We start from the raw sequence: 17,453 nt of genomic DNA, 5'->3' as shown, positions 1-17,453 counted from the left end.
GTGTTTCAACAGATATAGATGTGTGTGCATCAGTATGTAGAGGCTTCAGTATTAAGGTCTGCTCTAAAGGACTTTGGTGTAAAGGCCAGCAAGGTAGAGCAGTGGCCCAAGTAGGAGAGGATAGCAGATGATTGTTCACTGAAGTCAAGACAATAAAATGCATTGACTGTTTATAGTAACACTTTTCTTTCTCACTGGGGACAGAAACTAGTTAGGCTTAGTTTGGGGATATTTTGTTATTTTTTTTGTTTTTAAAATTTCAATCACTGATGTTTTCACATGGTTATAAATGTTTTCTGGTCGTGGGCATAAGACATCCCTCATTCTTGCCTTCCCTCCCTGCACAACAAATATCCTGTATCCATCCACAAATGAAGGTACCTTTTTGGCAGCTGTGGGATCCAGCATCATACCCTAAGGGACCCAGAAGGAGCCTTGCCCACTGTGCATTAGGCAATAGGCAGGCAGACCTTGGTACTGGCTGTGGATCTTGAAGTGATCTGTGAACTGGTTCCAGCCGCTCTTGACTGCAGTCTGGGAGCCCCCGGAGAACACTGAGCCAGACTATCCCCCACAGATGAGAGAGCCTTCTTGGAAGTCCAGGTTTCCAGAGGAGATGATATAGCATTACATCGGAGCAAAAACAACAATACCAGCACAAGTTTGGACACGCTGGAGAGGGTGAGAGGAGCAGTTAGACCTCACCTGTGTCACCCCTTCCACATGGCAGCACAGCTTAGTGCCAGGAGTGCCCTTTCTTAGTCCGTGATTCAGAAATGAAGGAGAGATAAAGACTTTCCCAGACACAAAGGCTGAGGGAGTTCATCACCACTAGTTCTGCCATAAAAGAAATGCTGGAAGGAGTTCTTCAAGCTGAAATAAAAGGGCACCTATTAGTAACATGAAAACGTATGAAAATATACAACACACTGGTAAAGGTAAGCGTATAATCAAATTAAGAATACTCTAATACTCTAAAATAGTGGTATAAGGTTGAAGGATAAGAGTATTAAAAAAAACTATAGCTACAATAATTTGTTCATGAATTTACAATGTAGAAAGAGGTACATTATACATCAAAACCCATAAAAGGTAGGGGGGGAGTAAAAGGGTAGAGTTTTTGTATATGATTAAAGTTAAGTTGTTATCAGCATAAAATACATTGTTATATCTATAAGATATTTTATGTAAGCCTCATGGTAACCACAAAGCAAAAACCTAAAGTAGATACACAAAAGGTAAAAGAAGGGACTCAAAGCACACCACTGTAGAAAACCATGTTTACTAAGGAAGACAGTGAGAGAGGAAGAAAGGAACAAGGGAACTGCAAAAATAGCCAGAAAACTGTAAGATGGAATTAGTAATATCTTACCTATCAATAATCATGTTAAATGTAAATGGATTTGATTGACGAATCAAAAGGCATAGATTGGTTGGATGGATTTAAAAAAACAAACAAACAAAAAAATAATATATGGTGCCTACCAGCATCTCACTTCAGTTTTGAGGTCACACATGGGCTCAAAGTGAAGAGATGGAAAAGATATTCCATGCAATTGGAAACCACAAGAGTACAGGGGTACCTATACTGATGTCAGACAAAATAGATGTTAAGCCAAAAATGGTAACTAGAGACAGAGAAGGTCATTATATAATGATAAATGGTTCAATTCATCAAGAAGATATAACAATCATAGATATATATGCACCCAACATTGGAGCACCTAAATGTATTAAGAAATACTAAAAGATCTGGAAGAAGAAATAGACAATAATAAAATAATCTTCAGGAACATCAGTACCCCACCTTCAACAGTGGATAATCATCGGGACAGAATATCAACAAGGAAACATTGGACTTGAGCCGTACTTTAGACCCAGTGGACCTAACAAACATATTCAGAACATTCTATCCGAAAATAGCAGAATACACATTATTCTCAAGCACACACAGAACATTCTCCAGGATAGACCATATGGTAGGTCACACAACAAGTTTTAACAAATTTAAGAAAATTAAAATCATACCAGGGGGGCTTCCCTGGTGGCACAGTGGTTGAGAGTCTGCCTGCCAATGCAGGGGACACGGGTTCGAGCCCTGGTCTGGGAGGATCCCACGTGCCGCGGAGCAACTGGGCCTGTGAGCCACAAGTACTGAGCCTGCGCGTCTGGAGCCTGTGCTCCGCAACAAGAGAGGCCGCGATAATGAGAGGCCCGCGCATCGCGATGAAGAGTGGCCCCCGCTTGCCGCAACTGGAGAGAGCCCTCGCGCAGAGACAAGGACCCAACACAGCCAAAAATAAATAAATAATAAATAATCCCAAAGTTCAAAAAAAAGAATTCACAAATGTGTGGAAATTAAACAACACAGTCCTGAACAACCAATGGGTCAAAAAAAGAAATTAAAAAAAAAAGAAAGAAAAGAAAACAACTGAAAAGAAATCAAAAAGGAAATTTAAAAATATCTTGAAACAAACAAAAATGAAAACACACCATACCAAAATCTATGAGATGCTGCAAAACCAATTCTAAGAGGGAAGTTAACAGTGATAAATGCCTATATTAAGAAAAAAGATCTCAAACAACCTAATTTTGTATCTTAGGGAACTAGAAAAAGAAGAACAAACTAAGCCCAACGATAGTAGAAGGAAGGAAATAACAAAGATCAGAGTAGAAATAAATGAAATAGAGACCAGAAAAACAAGAGAAAAAGGTAAATGAAATTAAGGGCTGGTTTTTTGAAAAGATAAACCAAATGGACAAACCTTTAGCTAGACTAGGGGAAAAAGAAGGTTCAAGTGAATTAAAATTAATAATGAAAGAGGAGACATTACACCTTATACCACAGAAATGCAAAGGATTGTAAGAGCCTATGATGGATGTTTATATGCCAATATAACCTCGAAGAAATGGATAAATTCCTAGAAACATACAATCTATGAAGACTGAATCATGAAACAGAAACTCCGAACAGACCAATAGCAAATAAGGAGATTGAATCAGAAATCAAAAGCTTCCCAGCAAAGCAAAGTCCAGGACCAAGTTGGCTTCACTGGTGAATTCCATCAAACGTTTAAAGAAGAATTAACACTAATCCTTCTCAAACTCTTACAAAACGTCAAAGAGGAAGCAAAACTCTCAAACTCATTTTACAAGGCCAGCATTACCCTGATACCAAAGCCAGATAAGGACATTACAAGAAAAGATAACTATAGGCCAGTATCCTTGATGAATATAGATGCAAAAATTTTCAACCAAATATTAGCAAACTGATGTTAACAGCACATTAAATGGGTCATACACCATGATCAAGTGGAGTGTATGCATAGACTTCAACATATGCAAATCAATTAATAAGGTACACCACTTAATAGAATGAAAGATAAAAATCATACAGTCATCTTAGTAGATGCAGAAAAACGAAAAAAAATTTGACGAAGTACAGCATCCTTTCATGAGAAAAACTCTCAGCAAATTGGGTATAGAAGGAACATACTGTAACATAATAAAGGCCATATATGGCAAGCCCACAGCTATTGTCATACTCAAAAAGCAAAAAGTTGAAAGCTTTTCCTTTAAGATCAGATATTAGACAGGGGTGCCCACCATTACCACTCCTATTCAACATAGTAGTGGAAGTCCTAGCCAGAGCAATCAGGCAAGAGAAAGAAATAAAAGGTACCCAGTCAGAAAGGAAGAAGTAAAATTGTTTGTTTGCAGATAGGATCTTATATGATATGATCTCCACCAAAAAAAAAAAAAACCTGTTGAAACTAATCAACAAATTTTTTAAAGTTGCATGATGCAAAATCAGCACATAAATCAGTTGAATTTATATATAGTAACAATGAAATATATGAAAAAGAAATAAAACAGCCCCATACACAATAGCATCAAAAACAATAAAATACTTAGGAATAAATTTAACCAAGGAGGAGAAAGATCTGTACATTGAAAACTACAAGACTTAGATGAAAGAAATTGAAAAAGATGCAAATAAATAGAAAGATATCCTGCATTGATAGATTGGAAGAATTAATATTGTTAAAATGTCCATATTACCCAAAGCCATCTATGGATCCAATGCAATCCCTATCAAAATTTCAATGGTATTTTTCACAGAAATAGAAAAAAGATCCTGAAATTTTAGTGGAACCACAAAAGAACCCAAATAGCCAAAGCAGTCCTGAGAGAGAACAAAGCTGAAAGCATCACACTTCCTGATTTAAAACTATATTACAAAGATACAATAATCAAAACAGGGTGGGTACTGGCATTAAAATAGACACATAGACCAATGGAACAGAATTGGGAGCCTGGTAATAACCCCCTTGTGGACAATGAACCAGTATTTGGCAAGGAAGTCGAGAATATTCAGTGGGGGAAGTACAATCTCTTCAGTAAGTGGTGTTGGAAAAACTGGATAACCACATACAGAAGAATGAAATTGGACGCCTATCTAACAACACTTAACTAAAATTAACTCAAATAGATTAAAGACTTAAACATAAGACCGGAAACCATAAAACTCCTAGATGAAAACAGCTCCTTGACATTGGTCTTGGTAATGATTTTTCAGATATGACACCAAAAGCACAAGCAACAAAAGCAAAAATTAATAAGTAGGACTATATCAAGCTAAGAAAAAGCTTCTGCACAGCAAAAGAAACAATAAATAAAATGAAAAAGCAGCCTACAAAGTGGGAGAAAATATTTGCAAATCATATATCTGATAAGGGATTGATATCTAAAATATATAATGAACTCACACAATTCAATAAGAAAACATAATTACTATTACTTTTTTGTGGTGAGAACATTTAAGATTTACTCTCATAGAAACTTTCAACTGTGTAATGCATTATTGTTGATGATAGTCACCATGCTGTATGTTAGATCCCCAGAACTTACTCATCTTCTTACTGGCAGATAATCCCCTTTGACCTAACCCCTCCAAGCCTTGGTAACCGCCACAGTCTACTCTGTTTCTATGACTTTGGCTGTTTTAGATTTCACATATAAGTGATATTATATAATATTTGTCTTTATCTGACTTACTTCACTTAGCATAAGGCCCTCAAGGTCCATCCATGTTGTTACAAATGGCCCAATTTTCTTCTTTTTCCATTGAGTGTGTATGTGTGTGTATCATATCTTTTTTCATTCATTTGTTAATGGACACTTAGGTCGTTTCCATATGTTGGCTATTATGAATAATGCTGCAGTGAACATGATAATACAGGTATCTCTTCAAGATAGTGATTTCATTTCCTTCAAATATATACCAGCAGTGGGATTTCTGGATCATACGGTAGTTTTATTTTTAATTTTTTTGAGGAACCTCCATACTGTTTTCCATAGTGGCTGCACCAGTTTACATTTCCACCAGCAGTGCAGGAGGGTTCCCTTTCTCCACATCCTCACCAATACTTGTCTCTTGTCTTTTTGATGAGCCATTCTAATAATTGTCAGGTGATATCTCATTGTGGTTTTGATTTGCATTTTCTGATGATAAGTGATGTTGAGCATCTTTTCATATGCTTTTTTGGCCATTTGAATGTCTTTGGGAAAATGTCTATGCAGAGTCTCTGCCCATTTGTTAATCGGATTGTTTGTTTTTTTGCTATTTATTAGGTGTAGGAGTTATTTTTATATTCTTGATAGTAACACCTAATCAGATATATGATCTGTAAATATTTTTCTCCAGTTCCCATAGGTTGCTTTTGCACTCTGTTGATTGTGTCCTTTGATGCACAAAGTTTTTAAGTTTGATGTAGTCCCATTTATCTGTTTTTGTTTTGGTTGCCTGTGCTTTTGGTGTCATATCTAAGAAAAAATTGCCAAATCAAACATCATGAAGTTTTTCCCCCTGTGTTTTCTTTTAGAGTTTTATAGTTTGGGGTTTTAGGTTTAGGTCTTTAATCCGTTTTGAATTAATTTTTGTGTATGGTATAAGATCAGAGCCCGCCCTCATTCTTTTGCAGGTGGGTATCCAGTTTTCCCAACACTGTTTTTTGAAGAGACTGTTCTTTCCTCTTTCAGTGGTCTTGGCATCCTTATCAAAGATCATTTGACTATATACACAATGGTATTGAAAGGTGTATATTGAAGAAGTCTCCCTTTCACCCTTGTCCGTCATTCCCCCTCACCCCCCGTCCCCCAACAAATGTAGTTACTAGTATTAGTTTTGGGGTTTTTTTTGTTTTGTGGGGGTGAGGGAGGCTAGGTAATCTATTCACATGGTTCATATAACAATAAAATGTACCAAGCTATCCACTGAAAAAATTTGTTTCCACATCTGTCCTACTTCCCTCCTCCTTAGGCATGCCCTCCTCTATAGGGAAGTGTTTTTATTAGTTCCTTTTATAGTTTTCCAGTGTACATGAATCTATAGTGTTATCCTTCCCCTTTCTTTACACAAAAGGTAGCTAATATGCTGTGTACTCCTTCGGTAGTACCTTTTTTCCCCTCAAACTGGCAACATTTCCTGAAACTCTCTTCATAGCATGAACTTTCTTATTCTTTTTTATAGATGCAGAATATTTTATAGATGCAGAATATTGTGTAATTGTACCATTTTTAATTAATGCCAACCAATTAACTCTTTTGCAGTTATTAAAAACAATGCTGCAGTGAATAACTTGGAATGTGTTATTTCATAACTGGTCAAGTATATTTGTAGGATGAGATTTCAATATTGATGTCTGTAGAGCTTGTACTAATTTATACTCCTACCGGCAGTATGAAATAGTACACAGTTTCATAGTAGGGATATGTTTTGGGTTTTTTTGTTTGTTTTTAATTTTGATCTTCATGGTTTTGTAGCTTGAGGCCAGGGAAGAAATGTTCATATATCATTTTTATTAGCAGTAGTGGTTATATTAGAGCATTTAACAACAGGAACTAAGCAGCAGAGAGACAAATAATGATTTGTATAAAGAACACATAAAATGACAGGTAACACTAACCTTCTTGCCTTTCTTTCTACAGAGTTCCTGTGAACAAATTTCTATCTAAACATGTTTTCAGTAGCTTTTGGTGCCTAGAAATTTGAATATGCATATAGGAATCGTAAAATTGAGAACTGCCACTGTCAGTCATTACAGGTTTATGTTATTTTAATGTTTTAGAAACACATGCAAGATTTTACCGATTCATTAAAGGTATTGTTAGGAGCCCATGCTATTTTTTTTAATATGTACTGGGGAAATGGCTTGCCGTATTTTAAGTGTCTTGCATTAGTTGACTAAAATTTGTGATCTCATCACACCCAAAGCTCTTCCTTCTGAGATGGCCTAGCGATTCCCTTTATAAATGTGGTTTGAATTTTATATGTTCCCATAACAACTTTGTAAAGCTCCTTTTGCCCTTACAAGTTAGACAACAGGGTTTTTTTCCTCCAACAGATACAGAATTATACTTTTTCCCATTCAAATGACAAGATTTGCTTTATTTTAGTTCAAGAGAATTGGTTATAGATACTGTAAAACAAACCACTTCCCATTCTCCTTACCCCAAAGCATTCTGAGGCATAAAACTGAATGGCGGTGGTAGCTAACGGACCCGTTTCAGTATGCACATGTCTATGCACGTGCACAGATTGCAGTGGTTCCTCTTGATAGTGAATCCTGTCCATGTGGTAATACTACTCTGTATTTCTCACAGTTGGTCCATTTCTAGCCCACAATCAAAAAGCAGGATGGTTTGATGGCAACAGTGGAACTGTCATCTTCAGCATAAGGTTTGAGAATGACCATTGTGAAGGTAGCAGATTAAACTACACTCTAATGTCACTTAGAGAAGAGTTTATTAGTATATTATTTAGATGTGCTATATGTGTTCTCTTGGTCATTCATTAAAACTGTCTCATTAACTGAGTAATAATTAATTCCTCCTCTATTCTCAGTTTCCAGTAGTACTTGCCAGAAGCTTAAATCACCAAAGTGTTTTTCACTAAAATATTTTTTTTCTTATAGCACAAGGGTTACAAAGAAGAAAAGAGAAATGTTATATGCTGTTGAAAATAATGTAATAGGTTTGGATGCTACTTTTTTTTGTAGATATTAAAAACATTTTTTTTTAATTGAATGAAAGATTCTTTAAATTCTGTAGTGCTTTGCAATTTCCAAAAGTTTTCCTGCCATAACAAAATACCACAGACTGGGTGACTTAAACAACAGAAATTTACTTCCTTATAGTTCTGGAGACTGGGAGTCCAAGATCAAGCTGCCAGTAAGGTTGGTTTCTGGTGAGACCTCTCTTCCCAGCTTATAGATGACCACCTTCTCACTGTGTCCACACATGGCATTTTCTCTGTGCATGCACACCACTGGTGTCTTTTTATAAGGACACCAGTCCTATTGGATTAGGGCTCTCTCATGACCTCATTTAAATTTAATTACCTCCTTGAAGGATCTGTCTCCAAATACAACCACATTAAGGGTTCAGTCTTCAAAATGTAAATTTTGGGGGAACACAATTCAGTCCACAGTAGTAATCCATAATGTCCAACAATGAGCAAAGAGATATCCTAGGAGAGATATCCTAGGAGTAGTACTTTGATAGAGACTTAGAACAGGCAACTGAAACATTTGTTGTCTAAAACTGGGGGAGGTAAAGGCATGAAGGGCTGGCTTACACGTCTTCACAAGCGTGTACTTGCACTCAGCATGGGGTAAGGACACCCCATGTGGGTGTGACCAAGGGAGGGTCTTCAACAGATAGATTCCTTCACTTTTCAGAAGAATCTGGGGAAGAGGAGGTGGGAAAAGATGCTGGTATGACTATACAGTTTCCCCCACAACACTTCAACTTCCTTTTATTCCTACCTGATTCAGTGGTTCCAGGACCAGGGCTGCAGTTGCAGGGGCCAGAAGCAGGGGTGATTCCTAAGCAAGAAACCTTAACTGTACTTTTAAACTTTTACATCAGGATTCCTAAAGGCCTAATGTGATAGATTGTGCGTTCACCCCATCTGGCAAACTTGGGGTTGACAGTGAATACAGCTGTATTACCTAGTGGTTGAGATAGACCACTAGTTCAGTACCTATGGAATGACACCCTATGTAAATGGGAGTGGGCTGAAGGGGAAGCATTTGCTAGATGGTATTGCTGCTGGCAATCTGGACCAGCACAGTAGCCAAACCTATTGTCCCTGTCCCTTCCAAAGGTGGAAAAGTTAAAATTCAATGAGAAATGGAGAGAAGCTCCCAAGACTGAACCAGGAAGAAATAGAAGATATGAACAGACCAAGTAATGAAATTGAATAAGTAATTTAAAAACTCCCAGAAAACAGAAGTCCAGAACCAGATGGCTTTACAGGTGAATTCTATGAAACATTTAGAGAAGAGTTAATACCTATCCTTCTCAAACTATTCCAAAAATTGCAGAGGAAGGAACACTTCCAAAGTCGTCCTGTGAGGGCACCATCACCCTGAAACCAAAACCAGACAAAGATATCACAAAAAAAGAAAATTACCAATATCACTGATGAACACAGATACAAAAATCCTCAACAAAATACTAGCCAGTCGAATCCAACAATACATTAAAGGATCATACACCATGATCAAAAGGGATTTGTCTCAGGGATGCAAGGATTTTTCAGTATCCACAAATCAGTCAGTGTGATACACCACATTAACAAATTGAAGAATAAAAACCATATGATCATCTCAGTAGATGCCAAAAAAGATTTTGATAAAATTCGGTACCCATTTATGGTAAAAACTCTCCAGAAAGTGGACATAGAGTGAACAAACATACCTCAACATAATAAAGGCCAAGTATGACAACCCCACAGCTAACATCATACTCACCGGTGAAAAGCTGAAAGCATTCCCTCTGAGATCAGGAACAAGACAAGGATGTCCTTCTCACCACTTTTATTCAACATAGTTTTGGAAGTCTTAGCCACAGCAATCAGAGAAGAAAAAGAAATAAAAGGAATCCAAACTGAAAAGGAAGTAAAACTGTCACTGTTTGTGTTTTTTTTTTTTGGCTGCATTGGGTCTTCGTTGCTGCACTCAGGCTTTCCCTAGTTACAGCAAGTGGGGGCTACTCTTGGTTGCGGTGCACGGGCGTCTCATTGCGGTGGCTTCTCTTGTTGCAGAGCACGGGCTCTAGGCACGTGGGCTTCAGTAGTTGTGGCACACGGGCTCCGTAGTTGTGACTTGCGGGTTCTAGAGCACAGGCTCAGTAGTTGTGGTGCACAGGATTAGTTGCTCCACGGCATGTGGGATCTTCCCAGACCAGGGATCGAACCCATGTCTCCTGCATTGGCAGGCGGATTCTTAACCACTGCGCCACCAGGGAAGTCCCAAAACTGTCACTGCCTACAGATGACATGATACTGTACATTGAAAGTCCTAAAGGCTACCCGAGAACTACTAGAGCTCAGTAATGAATTTGGTAAAGTATCAGGATACAAAATTAATATACAGAAATCTGTTGCATTTCTGTACACTAACAGCAAAGTATCAGAAAGAGAGATTAAGGAAATAATCCTATTTACCATCACATCAAAAAGAATGGATGCTACTTTTAATGTTTTTGGTTTGATACTGAGTGAATTGGTTAAAGTTTTAAGGTTGGTAGGATCATGCAGAGCAAGCATGGACTGATAAGAAACAATAGGATCTGGAGACCAAGGCTTCAGAACATATAAAATAGCAGACAGTTGGCAGTGTCAAGTGTAAGCTGTTCTGGAAACAGTGAGGGTTGGGCCAGGGATAGTGGCCCTAGGATAACCGTGAGTTCTGCTGGTGTGTGGGATGAAGTCAGGCCATATAAATTATGTGAATTGTTGTAGGTAGGTAGGTAGGTGGAATCTTCAGGTTTAGTGGGAAAGATCAGTAAATGCCCAAGTTAGGTGACATTAAATTAAGAATATTATTCACAGGACAAACCTGGGTAACCAAAGACATTTAAAATATCACTCGTGCCCCAGAGTGCCTTACAGTGACTGAGCCAGTCATCTGGTGTGTCTGGGTGCCTGGGGTGTATTAACCAGCAAGAGTCCTGCCAAATTGCCTGTCAGTTAATACAGCAGAACATTTGAAGATTCATACTGTTCATATAAATAGAGAAAAGGCAGACCTTACAGTAAACTAATTTACTCCTGATGTTGCCAGATACTGCCCTCCATATTTAGTGATGCTCCACATAATTGCCAAAACCTTTCCAAAGAAAGCTTAATGTGAAGGGGTAAACATTAGATACCAATACCGAAAGATTTTACTGAGGAGGAGAGGTTGTTCAGGTAGAAAGTAGAACGTATGTGAGGGTTGGAACTATTTAAAAATATGTATATGACTTTCTACAATGAAAGTTCCCTTGAACATTTCATCTTTCTCCACTTTTCATTTAGACTAGTTTTTTTGTAATTGGTGAGGGTCCTCAGGTTCATTTGTTTGAATAACAGCTGTGTTATGGTTTTCGCAATACCATCATCCCTGTGTATCCTTGGGGGACTGGTTCCAGGAGACCCGCTGATACCAACATCTGTCTATACTCAGGTCCCCTGTATAAAATGATGTAGGATGAATACAGTTGAGTTTCACAGCCCTGGATATGGGAAGGTTGACGGTACAGTTGTAGTAGTTGACTACTTTTCCTGCCCTCTTAAACTCCTTTAGTCACTAGTAAAGAGTACACAATGAATTTAGAGCCCAAACTTGACTTTGGATAAAGTTTACTAATGCCCTTACTTCTAAATTTAAGTAATTGATTATTTTTAAAAAGTCACCAGATTTGTTTTTTAGTAAGTCCATTTTTCTGATTAATGAGGTGGAGTCTAGGGTAACTTATACAGTCATGATATAGAAAAGTTATGTTCTCCCTGTTGTGTTTGTTACCACTAGAGATTTTTTTCCCCCATAAAAAGTATAGGGAGGCCAGTAATCTCTTTCTTTGATTCAGATTTTAAAATTGTAAAAGAAGCTTGGTGCAAAATCATTACAGACCTATGTTTGGAAGTGAAAATATTTTATGACTAGGAAAGAGAGTTTATATTCACTTGTCTTTTGTTCAGTAGCTATTGTGTATTTATCTTTGAATTTCCAATTTGCTGTCATAAACATTTTTAAGTTTATATGCTACTTGCCAAATTTTCACTAAAATGAATTTCTCAATATTTGGGAACTTTAAATACAAAGAATCTCTGTATGCTTTTCTTATGTTCATTCTTTAAAAAGCAAATCCAACCACTGAAAAAAAGTTTTTCCTTATTTCTTTATGTATAAAAACTTCTGAAATAATTTTTTTGTGTAAACTTCTTGTGAGGTCAGGAACTATTAGGATCATATTTCAGATATAGAAAGGACCTTTGTAATTAATCATGATGGTTTATTAAAATCTATAATCCTATTAAAAATTCACACTAGGTTTTGAAGTACTATTATGAAGTAATATTATGTTATAAGGACTAGATATCTCTTAAAAATGTAAGTTTAATCTTTCGTTTGTATTTTTTCAAATACTAATTTTAGCTTTTTCATTGACTTTTGATTAATTACAAATTCAGTTACAAATTAATCATTTATGTTGTTCTTTATCAGTGCATTCTTTTTTAACTAATAGTATTTGTTAGAGCAGTTGTAGTTTTATAGACAAATTGAGTGGGCGGTGCAGAGAGTTCTTCCTGTGTCCTCCCTCTTCCTACAGTTTCTGCTATTATTAACATATTGCATTAGTGTGGTACATTTGTTACAGATTATGAGCCAATATTGATACATTATTATTAGCTGAAGACCATAGTATATATGGTTCACTACTTGTGTTGTATATTCTGTGGGTTTTGACAATGTATAAATGACATGTATCCACCGTTTTCCTCAAACTCAGAGGTTGCTTCCTCAGCCGTATCCAGTCTACTAATCAGCCCATCAAAGACATTCTTCATTTTTCTTACTGTGTTTTTGATCTCTAGCATTTCTTTCTACTTTTTTCTTAGAATTTTCCATCTCTCTGTTTACATTGCCCATCTGTTCCTGCATGCTGTCTGCTTTATCCATTAGAGCTCTCAGCATATTTATCATAGTTGTTTTAAATTCCCAGTTTGATAAATCCAGCATCCCTGCCATGTCTGGTTTGGATGCTTGCTCTGTCTCTTCAAGTTGTGTTTTTTGCCTTTTGGAATGCCTTGTAATTTTTTTCTTGGTAGCCAGACATGATGTACCCAGTGAAAGGAACTGCTGTAAACAGGCCTTTAGAGATGTGGCAGTGAGATGTGGGGAGGGAAGCCTTCTGTATTCCTATGATTAGGTCTCAGTTTGTTAGTGAGCCTATGGCTCTGGACTGTGAACTTGACAAATGTTTCTCGGGTTTCTTTCTCCCTCCCTAGGTGGGACAGGATGGCTGGAGTGGGCTGGAGTTGGGTGTTTCCCTTCCTTGGGTCAGTTAGGCTCTGGTTATTAACTAGTTTCTCCTGAGGGCAGGCCTTATTAAGAACAGACTGCTTTGGGTATTTCAGATTGTTTCATTTCTCCTACCCCTACCAGAAGCCATAGGGGTTTCTTCTCTCATATTTACTGTGGAAACCTGGTCGAGCTCCTGGAGGAAATCTCACAATATTGTGGGGATCCCCCTATGACTGGGTCCCCTTGGAGTTTTTAACTCTCAAGAGTTGTCCACGCTGAGATTTTCCTACCCTCGCACTGATTCCCATGCAGTTTCCACTTGTGAGTCTCTGTTTCAATCAGCTGCAGCTCCCTGTGTTCTCCTGTTGATCTCTCCAATCTTGGGGGCATTGCTTTGCTCTGTGTTCTCTGCAAGGGAAGCCAACTAACCCTTTTTATGGTATGTTGAAACATACATTTGAAATGAATCTTTTATTTCACCTTAGAAAAAAAAGGCTTTGAAAAAAATTACTATTAGAATATGGTTAGGGCTTCCCTGGTGGCGCAGTGGTTGAGAATCTGCCTGCTAATGCAGGGGACACGGGTTCGAGCCCTGGTCTGGGAAGATCCCACATGCCGCGGAGCAGCTGGGCCCGTGAGCCACAATTGCTGAGCCTGCGCGTCTGGAGCCTGTGCCCCGCGACGGGAGGGGCCGCGATAGAGAAAGGCCCGCGCACCGCGATGAAGGGCGGTCCCCGCACCGCGATGAAGAGTGGCCCCCGCTTGCCTCAACTGGAGAAAGCCCTCGCACGAACCGAAGACCCAACACAGCCAAAAATAAATAAATAAATAAATAAATAAATAAGAAAATCCTTTAAAAAAAAAAAAAAAAAAAGAATATGGTTAATTGTAAAGACCTAGAAAATACCTAGAATTCCTAGCAGATTTTTACTTTAGAATATAGGGATCACAATACAATAAGAGCTAAATTATTGAGTCTTTACCCTTTACCACACACAGTTCTAGATGCTTACAAGCCATTAATTTATTTAATCCTCACAGCAATCTTGTTAGGTAAGGTATTTTTATTATCCCCATTTTACAGATGAGGAAACCAAGAGTTAGAGAAATTACAAAACTTGCCCAAGGTTTTACAGACTAGCACGTGGCAGAGCTGGGATTTGACCACCATATTTCCTTGTGAGCTCACGCTTTAAAATAAGAGCTAGATTTGGAGGAAAGGATACTTTGTAAATGATTAGTTGATTTTTTTTTAAGTTTTTAAGTCATTGATTATACTAATAGTACCCCCTTCCCCCCTTTGGAGGAGTGGGTATATTTGTGAAATCAAAGAAAGTGTTTCTTTTTCAGTTTTAAGAATTACTAATTTCACTGGTTTCTGGAAAGGAATTGAGGGTATAAAATAGTGTAACTTGATCCCCAAGTAAATTGCTTACATAGAATTCAGAGTTATGTATTCAGTCTGACCAGCATTTAAGATTTCCTTGTTTAGTCTTTGGTTTTCAATTGAAGCAGCTTCCCCTCCTTACCCCGTTATGTCCTAAAGCCCTCTAATGTTTTACATAATACATTTAAGTGTGTGAATAATAACACCATGTACTTTATCTGATTTATGTAATCAAAAGGTTTTACAAATTTCAACACTGATAGTCTTATTACCAGAAAAGGAATAGATAGATGTTTAACTCTAAAACGCCCCCTTATAAAACAGAAGTGATTCAGCCTAGCGTACAGTAAGGCTACCTTCCTGCCTGTGCTTCCACTTTGTCACTCAAGTACAGACCACTTCCCCAGGAGAGTTTGTTTGGGTTTGTCTTGTTAGTTCTTGCCTTAAGGAAGTACACTTGGTTTTCTCCTTCATGGGTTAGATTAGGAAAAACCTCTTCTTTTTTAAGCAGTTTGAAACTATGGTAATAGAATGGGGCGTTAATGGGTTTTCTTTGTAACCTCCAAACAGAGCAACATTTTGCAGATGTCGTACTTAGTGAAGAATTTCTCAACCTTGGCATTGAACAAGTGTGCAGCTTAATCTCGAGTGACAAACTTACCATTTCTTCAGAAGAGAAGGTAAGTGTATTTTTCTTTTTCCAGTGTACAGTGATATAGTATTTTTCCTTTCTTTCGCTTTGTTTTTTAACTTTGTGATCCTGTATGTGTAGTGACAGCCAGTGATCTTTGATCTGGAAGTTGAGAAACTCCACTAGTTGACTTGTTGGTTGTGTAAATAACTGTGTTCTCATTCCTTAGGATCTTCCCCAAATGGTTAGACACCAGAGTTTTGTGCTTGACCCCACAGCAAGAGCTTGCATACATTGAACTATCTGAAACAGAGGGCCTTTGGGGAACTGGGTTTCTTCTCACAGCTAGATACCTGGAAAAATTGTGATCTAAACATAATATTCTCAGACTTCCCTGGTGGCACAGTGGTTAAGAATCCGCCTGCCAATGCAGGGGACATGGGTTCAAGCCCTGGTCCGGGAAGATCCCACATGCCATGGAGCAACTAGCCCGTGCACCACAACTACTGAGCCTGCGCTCAAGAGCCCATGAGCCAAAACTACTGAGCCCGTGTGCCACAACTACTGAAGCCTGCATGCCTAGAGCCCGTGCTCCTCAACAAGAGAAGCCACTGCAATGAGAAGCCCACACACAACAAAGAGTAGCCCCCGCTCAACACTACTAGAGAAAGGCCGCGTGCAACAATGAAGACCCGACGCAGCCAAAAATTAATTAATTAATTAATAAAAAGAAGCCACTTTAAAAATAAATAAATAAATAAACATAATATTCTCAAACCAAAGTAATTTCACCATCATGTGAGTTGGACAAAGTCACCCAGGTGACAAGTTTAGCTAGTTCCAGACTGACCTCTTCCTTCAGATGTGCCCCTGCAGCTTACACCCCACCCTCCCCATGTGTCCTTCCCCCCTTCCAGAGCCCTGTGCAGCTGCTTTGTCTGGTTGTAGCCTGTCTCTCCGAAGTTGGGGTTGCCTTTTTCAGCCACCTGCACCTTTTGTATCGGTGGAGGGAGAAGCTTCTCAGTGGGTTTTATTCTTTGGGTAGGTTTTGTAGCTTGTGGGAATCGGGGCAAAAGCTTATGAACCTGCAGTGTTTGGAGGAAGTGAAACTTGAGTTTTTCCTTTGTGTGATTCGTTGTATAAACTTTGTTGTTCTTTTCCTCAAGGATATTCATACTGCTTGGGGGCAAAAGAGACACATTTCTTATATTTACCAAATAAAAAAATATGTGAAAGTGGTTGTGAAATGTATAATCTTAACACCCCAGAAATATAGAGGAGAGGAAGACACTACTATTCATGTTTTTTTTTTTTTTAATTAATTAATTTATTTATTTATTTTTGGCTGTGTTGGGTCTTCGTTTCTGTGCGAGGGCTTTCTTCAGTTGTGGCAAGCGGGGGCCACTCTTCATCGCGGTGCGCGGGCCTCTCACTGTCGCGGCCTCTCTTGTTGCGGAGCACAGGCTCCAGACGCGCAGGCTCAGTACTTGTGGCTCACGGGCCCAATTGCTCCGCGGCATGTGGGATCTTCCCAGACCAGGGCTCGAACCCGTGTCCCCTGCATTGGCAGGCAGATTCTCAACCACTGCGCCACCAGGGAAGCCCACTATTCATGTTTAATAGATGTGTGTTGAGTGCCTACTGTGTACCAGACACTGCCATGGAGTCCTCCATACAAGAAGATTGACAAAATAAAATCCTTTACTCATGACTACAGGGACAACCAGTGGGGTAATAAATGATCACAGAATGCTGTAGAGGGTCCAGAAGGAGCCTTTAATCATTCCTTGGATACAGATTGGAGTTCAGTGTGGCTCAGATATATGATCCAAGTTTTTAAAAGTGCGTTATCAGTTTGCCAGGGAAACAAGGGTGGGTGGGAAGGAGAAGGGCAGCCCAGGTAGAGGGAACAGAATATGTAAGTAAGTGTAAAGAGCTGTGAAAGAATGATTGCATTCTTTTAGTTCAGTACAATTAGAGTTTACAGTATGTTTGGCACAGTAGTAGGAGATAAGGTGGGAAGATGACATAAAATACCTTCTCAGCCATGTTAAAGAAAATTGACTTGGACTTCCCT

At 38.5% G+C, this 17,453-nt stretch overlaps 1 protein-coding gene across 2 annotated transcripts in view; it reads left to right on the top strand.

Moving 5' to 3' along the window:
- KLHL2 (kelch like family member 2) overlaps positions 1-17,453 on the top strand; it is a 126,297-nt gene that overhangs the window by 83,698 nt on the left and 25,146 nt on the right. For both annotated transcript variants that reach the window (XM_057547291.1, XM_028165073.1), the window contains one exon: positions 15,316-15,425. In XM_057547291.1, coding sequence (XP_057403274.1) covers positions 15,316-15,425 — 110 coding nt within the window. The remainder of the gene's footprint in view (positions 1-15,315; positions 15,426-17,453) is intronic.

Source organism: Balaenoptera acutorostrata, chromosome 5 (assembly GCF_949987535.1).
Source record: "Balaenoptera acutorostrata chromosome 5, mBalAcu1.1, whole genome shotgun sequence".
NCBI classification, from domain to species: domain Eukaryota; kingdom Metazoa; phylum Chordata; class Mammalia; order Artiodactyla; family Balaenopteridae; genus Balaenoptera; species Balaenoptera acutorostrata.
This window is presented reverse-complemented; position numbering and strand designations above follow the sequence as displayed.